At 39.8% G+C, this 12,110-nt stretch overlaps 1 protein-coding gene across 1 annotated transcript in view; it reads right to left on the bottom strand.

The window, feature by feature from the left end:
* The window catches only part of LOC127059769 (protocadherin Fat 3-like), a 206,389-nt gene extending 197,265 nt beyond the window's left edge, over positions 1-9,124 (bottom strand). The window contains exon 1 of the mRNA XM_050976417.1: positions 5,830-9,124. Coding sequence (XP_050832374.1) covers positions 5,830-9,124 — 3,295 coding nt within the window. The remainder of the gene's footprint in view (positions 1-5,829) is intronic.
* Positions 9,125-12,110: the final 2,986 nt, after the last annotated feature.

Genomic DNA, 12,110 nt, shown 5'->3' with positions numbered 1-12,110 from the left:
CCACTCAAATTGCAGTAAATGAAAATATCCTTCAAACTGCATACAAAATAACTGAAAACTATTTTAAGAGACAGCAAGATGATGCAAGGAGTCTGAAGAAGTAAAATCATTCCTATCTGCCAAATAGATTGAACAGTGCAGGCAGGTCTGGTGTATTGTAAACTATATCATCTGCTGTTTCCAGTTTCCATTACGAGTCCTTTGAAGCCATGATTAGGGCTTTCCAGCAACAACTGCCTTTTCTAGCCACAGTTTGTTAGGAATTTCTATCACTTTTGAGGTATCCAGATGGAAGACCAGACCATTATCCTTAGCACCGTAAATAAACCCATGGAGTCTGTCATAACCTGACCTCCACCTCCATTTAGCAGTACCTTTTAAGCTTTCAGCACTGTGAAAGACAGGACTGGCTTGTTCATGTCAAGTACAGGGCTGAAACACCTAAAGACATTAAGTTAACAGGGTCATCTACGAGTTACATTCTTACCAGAGATCCTCTACAGGGTTAGAAATTTGCATCAGCAAACACCTAAATTTCAAGTTCTAATGAAACTTAGGAGACTCGGGTTCCTGAACAACCCTAGGAAATAAAGAAAGCATTCTTTGAAAGCATTAAATCCATGCTCATGGGGGCCTTGCAAGAACACTGAGGATCCCGTAAGTGTTTCATTAACATCACCATTTTATCTTCACGTTCAGTTTCAGAGGGACTTCAGATGCTTCTATGCTTTCCTGAGAACAAGTAAAAAACTTGTTTCTTCAGTTTCCCCACCTGCACAATGGAGTTAGTAATTCCTTGCACGTCAGGATGCTGCTCCACCAACTCTGACAAACCATAAAGAAGCCACTGATTTTGTCTCACCTCTCTGCTCCTCTAGAACTCACTTTGATCATTTCCTATTACCAGTATGTCCATGGGTAGTGTCAGGGCAAAACCAGAAACTCTTTGTGTGCCAGGCTGTTACATTAATATGCAGAAACAGAAGCCAGCCTAAAAAGGGGAGCTAGAGTAAAAACGCAGTTTAGCTGAACTATAAATCATCAAAAAAGGAGAAGGAGGATTCCAGCATTTAGGCCAGATCTCATCTAACTCAACCTTTCAGGAACTCAGGAACTCCTACTAGTTGCTCAGATCACCACTGCAGCCAGAAAAGAGGTTCTGATAGATGGTATTCAGTCTCCCAAGGTGGGTGATGATATAAACCCATTTGCATTTTTGTACTCACCACCAACAACTGAAACTCACCACCAACTCCTGAAACAGCAAAAATACGCCACTTTGCAGTGGTATCAGCACTATGAGGGTGTACATATCAGAGCTAAGAGAATCCAGGTTTTTTACAAGGCAGTGTAGGACCTCTGACAGAGGATATTTCCTCAAGAGTAGTCCTAACTATTAGAGCTAACCTGTGATGGAAACTCAGAGCATGCTCTCATCCCACATATTTTTTTTCTACCAAATCTCTGCTTATTTGTGGCACAACAACATGGAGATAAAAGAGTGAATTTTACACAATTTTCTTCTAAGAAATGCAATTAGCAGACTGGCAAAGAGCGTGGAGATGCACACCAAGCAGGAAGCAGTACTGAAGATGAGGAAATGGTTCCTGCTTATCTTTAGCATGAGAGTTGGACAAGGGGAAGGTTATTAGTCACTTCTGCAAGATCCAAATATAAGATATTGATCAATTTCTGCAAGCAGAAAAGAGGGTCGGATGCTTCAACACTGTATTGTCAGAAAAGGAAAAATCATTAACTATTATTCACATTACTTTCACCCCTACACTATTAAAATCTTTCTACCACTTTTTATTTCTAGAAGTGCACTTATGTGCGGGTTTCTGAATGAAAGATAATTCCCAGAAACTGAATTAAAACCATGAATCTGGTAGAAAGGAGTCATAACAAATCACCCAGCAGTAAGGCCGACAGTATATCTTCTTGTTCACAGCTAACAGGGAGGGCTACTTCTGACCAAAGCAAGGCACTCAGTGTAGACCTCTACCTGAGCTAGTCTCACAAGGACCTTGGCACATTTTTAGAGCATGATTCACCCAACTTAGTTCATATTTTTACATTAGGGTGAAATGAATCATGTTTCTCAGGGACTTGTTTCCTTCTGTTGACTTGAAGAAGCTTGCAGTGACTAGCTCTCATTGTAGACGACCATATTTTATAACAGATTACATATCTGGATCCCCAAAAAAATGAACATGACAGGAAAATAAAAAAAAGGCAGTTTTTAACAGGAAACAGAGGGATCACATTACATGTTCCTCAGTGCAAGGTTTTTAAATGGCATGTTTCTGACATTTATATCAACAGTCAATAAATAATAAAAAGTTCCTCCATTTTTTTTAACCTCTAGAAAAGCCTGAAACCAGATTTTTTAGTTATAAATCATGACTGACTTCTAAACCCATGAGAAATTTCATTTTCTACCTAAGGTAGTGGGAAACCGCAGATGGAGTTGAAAGGTCAGGAACTGCAGCAATCCACTTCAGGAGACTTTCTATTTATTTACAGATTTGTACTGGCTCTGACTCCTGAAAATGGAAAGTAAATCCACAGAAGCAAATTTGGAAGTGATTCACACTTCTGCCTGGCAAATACTTGCTATGCTTCTGGTTACCACTGTGTATGAACTGGCATATTTAGCAGTGAATGCTGCAACAACAATGCTCTTCAATCTACCAATTCTAAATGACACGAGGCAAAAAGCAGCACTGTAGGAAGGGAATTCCAGGCTCTCACTCCCATGGTACAACTCTTACCAAACTACAACAGCAGCCAGATTTGCACATTTACACTGCGCAGGAGAATCCGTAAGGATCAATACAGAGAAGACTCCCAAGCTCCCTGACTGCAATCCACTGTTCTGACCTGAATGGAGAAAAGCCTGCTGCCAAAAGCCAAAAGGTAGATACAGCTTGCTGGAGATAGATCATAGAATCATTTAACTTTCAGCTGAAAGATCACTGAGTCCAACCATTAAGCCAGAACTGCAAAGCTGATCACTAAGCCAGAGCAATGAGTACAACATCCACACATTTTCTGAACATTTTCAGAGATGGTGATTCCACAACATCCCTGGGCAGCCGGTTCCAATAGCTCACAACTCTTTCAATGAATAAATTTTCCCTAACACCCAATCTAAACCTCTACTGGCAATTTCTTCTTGTCCTGACACTTGTTACGTGGAGAACAGACTGACCCCTGCCTCACTACAAGCTCCTTTCAGGCAGTTGTGGAGAGTGAGATCTCCCCTGAGCCTTGTACTTTCAAGATGCACCATTGGGCACCTCTATACGTCCGTAGTGGAAGAAGAAGCCACCATGAGAACAAATGTTCAGCTGCAGAGTGCAGTGTGTATCCATCATGAAGGCCTGCTCCTCCTCATTATCAATGTGCCTAAGGAAGCAAAAGCACATCTCACTCAACACACAGGCAACACCATTAACATATAATATTTCAGAAAAATAAAAACAATGCATTTGAGCAGAATTTTGCTCAAAGCACAGACTTGCTTGCAGTCCAGCCCGCTCATAAATCAGGATGAATTTGGCCAAGTTTATATCCTAATGATTATAATGGATGCTGCAGTCATCTTTTCATTAAGGCAGCGGCCAAAAATATTGATTTGTTGTACTTCACACTCCTGCTTACCTTCACAAATTTCAGGCGAGACGGTACATAAGCCAATAGAGTTGGTCTGTTTAAAAGTGACAAATGAACTGCACTGAAAGTAAATAAACAGCTATCTCTTTATAAATTAATTCAATATGTGACTTAAGCCCTTTCTCTACAGCTAGAAAGCTGATTCATCATTCAGCAGCATTTAAGTTGCCACCGGTTCAATAGCAGAGTATTAATGTTGCATTTTATTTGACACAGAAGGTCAAATCCTGCATTCAGCTTACAACAGCATGACCCAGAATAGCCCTGAAGCCCTGCCCTCCACATTGCCCTGGCTGCAGTGCAGCACCCAAAGTGTTCTTCAAATTGCTTTCAAGAAGTCTTACATAGCACTGAACATTTGGGGAAATCAGACACAAGAATCCCAAACCTTTTGATCTGCTGGATTATCTTCCAGAATTATTATGTGAAATTGCACAGGGTGGATCATTTTCACATAACACTCATGAAAGAGTGAAAGGCAGAAAAATCATTCCATCTTGGGACATTTGGGGCTTTTTTGCCTCCACAAAATATATTTCAATTTTAGAAAGAAAGTACATCTGGAACACTGAGTACAATTTCCATTCCTGTTAAAACATTATTTGTGCTTTACTGAACAAGGGACCTAACTTATTCTAAGCCATCACCTCTACCAGGGCAGGCACAGGGTAAAAAACTGGTTATTGCACTTATGAGTGACACACAGTGAGTTACTTTCCCTACTTGGTCAAGTTCAATAAATGTTGAATGCTGCAATTTCTGTACCAATATTGCAGCATTGGCACCAACCTCCCAGTGCTTTATAAAGAGCCCATTGAGATTAAGTTGATGCTACTCAATAAATAGGTAGGATAACATTTTCAAATGCAGGAGCTTAATATTTAAACACATGTCCAAATGTCTAAATAATGTTGCCTGAATGCCTTCCACTACTATCAGCACTGTAGGGTATGTGAGTTTCTAACATTCCTAGAAATTACACGAGGTGCCCTCTTGACTTCTGACACTCCAATCTGATGTTTCCAGACATAAGGTTTTGACTGCAATCATCTGTGTACAGCTGTAGCAGCAAGGCTGTAGCAAAAATAGAATAAAAATATTTTTCTCTGCTTGTACTATGAGAGCCACAGCATTTGTGATGTCGTCTGTTTTTCATAATGTTCAGCTTAGAAAGTTGACATTTGATTAAACAGTTTGAATTTGCCAAAACATACATTTTAATCTTATGTTTAATACCACATTCTCAATTAAAAGCTTCAGAAGAAGACATACAAACCACAGTAAACCCACAGACCTAACATATTTAATATAATTTCTGAAACTGTTGACTAATATTTTCTAATTCCTTCACTACTTCTAGTGGTGCACAGCTGCACCATTACTCCCAACAACCATCAGACATTTAAACAGCCAGTTTTTAAGTGTTTTACTAAACACACTTTTATATTTAGTATTTTGAACATTTTCCAGTAGGGTGGTATGGTAATAAAGTTCAGCATCTGAAGAACCTTCATTATATTAACAATGCTTTTTAACATCAATATTTATAATACTACCGGCTCCAAAAGAAAACCAGCAGAGGTCATTTACAGCTATGAACATTTCCCTGGATTTTTACCTTTTAAATAAGCACACCAACACTGATAAACACAAGAAAGCGTATTACAGAGGATGTGTGTCATTCCAGAATAACTCCCATGAAAAATTACTCCCAGCAACAAGAACAAGGCCACAAATAGGTTTTAGGACAAAATAATCTTTCTTTCATGCTCCTTATTCTCTTTCATTTGGTTTAACACTGGATCTAAAGTCATGAGTATTGTGATGTTGTGGAGGTGGCGTGAGTAATTTACAGTGATCAACAGACAATGCAGTGACTGTAAGCGAGTCATTTTGTCACTATCACTGCCTCTAAATGGAGTCCTCACAGAGCTGCTGAAAAGAAATGTGTATAATTTCACATCCACAGAGTGATGAATGCAACCAGGTAATTAAATCATGTCATTGCTGAGCCTGGAAAATCCTTACTTATAATTTTATCTTGCCTGTTAAGAAGAACTGAATTTCTTGTTAAGGGTAGAAAACAATTATGCCTCAGCTTTGCTTTTGAAAAAAAACCTCTATGAAGGAGAAATTAGAAACAAAACTCACCAGTTTCTTCATCAATGCTGAATCGCCCCAGTCCACTGCCATCCCTAATGGAATACTGGATCTCCCCATCTCTTCCAGAGTCCTCATCTCGAGCAACAACTTGCAAAACACTTGTACCAATGCGGGAGTTTTCCTTTACAGATCCAATGACAGCAAAGTCAGGAAAATAAGGGGTATAAAGATTTTCATTAACATCCACCACTTCAACTTCCACAAAAGAAAGAGAAGAGAGAGAAACTGGGCGCCCCTTGTCCTTGGCACGCACGGTCAGGTTGTAGAACTGCTGCTTCTCGTAGTCGAGCTCCTTGTTGAGGCGGATGGCGCCACTGGCTTTGTCGATCTCAAACCGCCCGTTGTAATCGTTCACCAGCGAGTAGCGCACTTGGCCTCCCAAGCCCAGGTCTGGATCGTGAGTTTCCAACCAAGCTATGACAGTGCCAACTGGCAGGTCCTCAAGGACCTTCACGTTGTAGCTGGATGGGATAAAGGCCGGAGAGCAGTCGTTAACGTCATCCAAAAAAACCTTCAGAGGCACAACGGAAAACTGCTGATGGCCACTCTCGGCTCTGTCCCGAGCCTCAATCTTCAGTGTGTAGTTTGCTTTTGCTTCTCGGTCCAGCTGATCTGCAACATACACCACTCCCGTGGAACTGTTAATAGCAAATTGGTGGGTGTCTGTCAGTACTGAGTAAGTCACTTCACCGTTAGATCCTAGGTCTTTATCTCTGGCTTCTACCTGGATAATCTCTGTACCAAGACTTGTACTTTCTAAAATATTAACCGAGTAACTGTCCTGTAGAAAAACAGGCTTGTTATCATTTGCATCCTCCACAGTGACAGTCAGCAGTCTCCATGCAGATTTCTGTGGATTACCTAAATCATAAATTGTAATATTAAGGAGATAGAGCTCTGTTTTTTCACGGTCCAAGGGCATGAGAACACTAAGTATCCCCATCTCCATGTCAATGTTGAAACAACTATCTACATTACCATCAGAAATTGTATAAAGTACTCTTCCATTAAAGCCTGAGTCAGCATCATAGGCTTTTATCCTCAGGATGGTGGCACCAACTGGCAGATCTTCTGAAACCTTCACATCAGTAGGAAAGGATTTGTCAAAATGAGGTGCCTGCCTGTTGACCGAATAAAAATCAAGAAAACCATCCTCCAAGTTTAGCTTCACATTTGCTTTTGCCTTTTTGAGCAATTTTTCTGCTAGCTTCTGAGCAACTCTAGTTTCTCTACAGCTAAAGGTCTTTGAAGACACTTTCCCATGAACTACTGAAATATTAACAAACATAGCATCAGCAAAGTTCTCTCCATCAGTTGCTGTTATCTTAAGGCCAAAATTGCTATTCTTTATGCCAGAATTAACAAGAGATTTTTTAAGTTGCAGGACACCAGAGTCTGGACTTAAATAAAAAAGGCCAAGCTCGTTTCCAGAGATTATTTTGTACTTCACAAGCTCTAACTCATCTATGTCTATTGCAGAAACAGCAGTGATGTGACCACCAACAGGAAAATCAGACGAAATCACTCCCTGACAGGCCACTTTTTCAAAGAGAGGTTTGTTGTCGTTGACATTGCCAATGTATATGGTGACATTCACCTCACTTTCGTGGCGGTAGGGAGAACCCCAGTCGGATGCTCTCACAATGAACCTGTAACTTTCTGGTGAGGACTCAAAATCCAGTTCTTCAGAGGTGCTGATGACACCTGTAAACTGGTTTATTGTAAATGGCAGTGAGTTCAGACTGGCAATACTGTAGGTGATGTATCCGTTCTCTCCCCTGTCTTCATCAACTGCTGACACTGCCAAAACGCTGGAGCCCACTGGGACACTTTCATTGACAAATGAGCTGTAGGAGAGCTGCTGGAACTCCGGAGTGTGATCATTGGCATCCTCTAACCTGACCGTAACCTGTGCTTTTAAATCACCACCTTTGTTTGCAGATACTTCTAATTCATAGAGGTCCTTCTCAATGATTTTCAAAGGACGAGCAGTAGTAATAAGGCCTGTGTTGGGATTGATCTTAAAATACTCAGCATCCTCACTTGGAGATAATCTGTATTCCACACCCGGCGGCTCAGGCATCAGCTTAACTACTGCAACTACCACTCCAGGAGGTGAAAATTCACTGATGTAAATATCATACACTTCCTTTTCAAACTTCAGGGGGATACTTTCTCTCCTGGGACTAGCAATGTGGACTAGTTTGACCGCAGAAAATTTCTGAGGAGATCCTTTGTCCTTAGCTTGGAGAGTGAGGTTGTAACCATAAGGGAAGCTGTCCCAGTCGATAGGCTTTCTTTCCTTGATTTTGTACTCGTTCATCCACTTCCCTTCTTTAGTCAGAAAGAATTGTTCTAGAGGATCTCCAGCAACAATAGAAACAGATTCTATTTCTCCATTGGCCCCTTCATCTAGGTCATCAACATTAACAACTGCATAGATAGGTTCCTTGTCTGATGGGAAGGGAATGTGGGTTACTACACTTATTGTTGGGGCATGTTCATTTATACGTTCAATGTGAACATAAAGCTTGGCAGTGCTGCTTACCCCATTGTTTCCATACAGCTTCATCCCACGGTCCACTGCCAGAATCTCAAGGTCGTATCTGTTTTTCTCATCATAATTTAACCGGCCACTTAAGGAGATAACACCACTCGTGGGATGAACTGAGAAGAGATCAACTTTACCTTTAAAGTAATAATAAAATTCACCATTGGACCCAATATCCGCATCCGTTGCGGTCACCTGTGCAATGCTAGTCCTTAAGGGAGTGCTTTCTGCTATTGTGACAGAGTACGTGGTTGGTGAAAACAAAGGTCTTAGGTCATTCATATCCAAAACCTGGATGTTCACTTTTGTCCATGTTTCCAAGTCCTCTCCTCTGACAGACCCTTTCACCATCAATAAATAGTTGTCCTGGATTTCTCTGTTCAATATCGCAGAATTCCCACCTTTAGTCCTTATTCTGAGGAAGCAGAAGTCAGCAATGATGACTTCCTCTGCTTTAAAAAAGCCCTCATCATCACCAGACACTATTTTGTACTTGATATCCCAGGAAAGGTCAGCCATGGTAATGCCCATCCTCGTCTGACTGTTGACATAGGTCCTGGCTGCAGAATTCTCGTACACCGTGGCATTGTAAGTGGAATGTGTGAAGTGAAAGCCAAGTGGGGCAGTCCCGTGAGCCACCTGGCAAACCAAGGCCAGGAACTTGACAATCAGAAGGGCAAGGCATGACGGAGGTAGCCGTGAGCCTGACCAGCAGCCCATATTCACGTCCATCACATCATTCTTTCACCCTGTGACAGAGAGAGAAAACAGGAAATAGTTGATCAAGAGATAAAAACTGTACTGTGAAGTGACATGTCAAAGTTACTTACTAAATTTCTAATTGAAAGCAAAATCTATGTAATATCAATTCACCACATCTTTTACAAAACAGAAAGGGAGAACACTATACACACACACATATATAATCACACCAGCTCTGGGTATTTTCACACCTGTCTGAGTAGTATTTATGCACATCCATATATATATATATATATATAAAAAATGTGTGCATATGTGTGTGTGTGTGTATATATATATATATATACACACACACACACGCACACATTTTTAAAATAGAAGACTCTACCACATCCATATAAACATGCATAAAGTCCAGGATAACAATCACAGTAAAAAATAAAATAACATCTACTGTACATATTTGTATAAATTCATATCAAAGGATGAACCACATACAGAAATTATTTTTTCTTGTTTATCAGCAGCTCCAACTAAGCCTAAACTTGTTTGTTTTCAGAGCATATTGGAAAATTCATTTTCACTCCCAACATTTGGAAGAGAGACAGGATTTTCATATGTATGTAACGCTGTCATAGTCAAATGTTCCTTTTTTTTTTTATGGTCAGTTAAGAATGATGAAATTTGAGCCATCAGGAACAAGCAGAATAAGAAAGTCATTATGCAGTCACTACTTTAAATACAGATACCTTTAGAAAAGGCCCAGTGCCTCACTTCAAGAACCTAAATTGTGAGGTTAAGCAGAGACAGAGTGAGTGGAGACACTAACTGAAGGTTGCTGGAGGGTACTGCAGAAGGTGGGAGCCAAGTCCTGCTTATCTATAGCTTCCTCCTTGAAAGCAGAGGAAAAGAGCCTGAGGAAACTAGGCAGGTGCTACCATAAGGCAGTGGGAATAACTATCTTTGTTACAGAGTACATGCACTGCTACTTGTGAAAAATCACAAAAATTGATTTTAAAAGGCAACTGTTGAAAGACCCACTGCACACACACGTTGTTCTCATTGTCATTTAAAAGCTAATTGAAAATGTAGTTTTCTCCAAGCTAGAACACAGGGATGAAAAGGATAGGAAAAGTTGTCATTGACACAGGTTAATTTAAACTTCCAACAAGATTTCAACTTCCCCAAGGAGATTTATAAATTGCATGCTAGTTTTGGAATATGAATTTATATTCGTTATCACCTCCAATGTAATGGAGGTATTACTGCAGTTTCAGTACTGACAACAAACAATTTCTCATACTGATGTTGCAATGTCCACACAAAACACTCAACTTCCTGATCCAACAGTCTATATCCCATTTTTTAACACACTGATCAATTTGGTCAATTCTCCCAAGTGTAGCACTCATCTTCCAATACACTTTTTTTCGCAGTTCTCCAACACCTTTGTCTCCTTATTTTCTTTTCTATTATATTAAAAAAAAAAAGGAAATAAACTCTTTAAAAAGAGAATAAAAATGCAAATTATATAACCTTCTGGACCTACATTCCTCAGTAGCCAGCAAATTTCATTTGTGGCAGTCCCTTTTCTGAATATGCCCACTCAATTACTGCGCACACAGCATGTGAGTCCTCTGATTTGCATCTTGTTCCATACAATTCATACATCAAATAAGCACAATTCTCCAATATGCTTAGGGTACATGAGGGAACAGGTTGACTTCCAGAAGCCCCATGATGGAATTCATTTGCTTCATGTAGGAAAGTTTATTTTATTGTTGTTACCATTCCATTCAGCTGAAAGACCAGCAGTGGCACCTTATTCTTCAGCCCAATAAACATTCATCAATTTAATCCACCAGTATAAAAATATCAAAGTCCCTTATTTTCATGAGGCTTTATGGGATCACTTTTAAATACTAAAACTAAAAGTTGTTGTTTCAGACTAGTGTGGCAGATTATGCTAGTTGTATTTATATATATATATATATACACATACATATATGTATTTATATATATATATTTACACAACATACAATAAACTGCTGAAGAAATTCAGACAATGAAAAGGAGAAATTCTATTGAGAAAGAACTCATGGGAAAATAAAGGGCTGGACCTTTTCTGTGATGTGCATTATTAAAACAATCAATAGACAATCACTGTATTGCTGCCTTTCATGAAGAGCACTTCAGCACCCTTTGTCTACACCACAATATCCATCTCTCCCCCTGCTAAGAGAGAGAATTTTTGCTGGCTTACAAAAGAGACTGCTGTTACATTTCATATGAGCATCTAGACTTCTTTCACCACAGTTCAGCAACTTCCTAGAAATTCATTTTCCTAATCTGTGAAGTAAGAAAATGAATTGTCTTATCCTATTTGTCTCAAATCGTGGTCTAGTTTCTCCAGTCCATGCCGTGGTTCAGCATGAGCAGGTTTCTCTCTACCTCTCAGCACCATCAGCATCAGGTTTCCAAGTCCAGCGCAACTGGAAATCAGTTTTCCTGAGAATATCATAGCTAAAAAAAAAAAATTGAAACCTTACTTTCAGCCCTACCCTATGCTGCAGACTGCTGCGGCAGACAGGCATCAAAGTAGATATTTACAAAGCTCTGTGATTAGGGGAACCTAATGAAAAAGGAGCACATATCCTAGGCAATGTAACACTACAACCTTATACTCCTATTCCATTTATCTTATAATTTTTAAAGAAAGCTGGGGCTAAAACCTCATCTCAAACACACTGCTGCAAGCTCAGTCATGTCAATAGTCCACCAAGTTTTAGAGGTTCAGTGCAATCAGTATCAGTCCTGAAACACTAAATTCCACCTAGAAGCAGCATATGTATATGTGTGCTATTGAAAGCATATTTTAGCTCTATGTACATATGTATACACAGACACACAGATTATGTATTTTTAGGTAGAGTTTCATGGTTGGCACTGGAAAAACTGGACTTTCACATCAGGCAGCACTTCCAGGGTTTGATTTCATCTCAAATGTGGTATGCAG

Source organism: Serinus canaria, chromosome 1, assembly GCF_022539315.1.
Source record: "Serinus canaria isolate serCan28SL12 chromosome 1, serCan2020, whole genome shotgun sequence".
Lineage (NCBI taxonomy): Eukaryota > Metazoa > Chordata > Aves > Passeriformes > Fringillidae > Serinus > Serinus canaria.
Note: the sequence above shows the minus strand (reverse complement) of the source record. Positions and strands in the feature narration are given on the sequence as shown.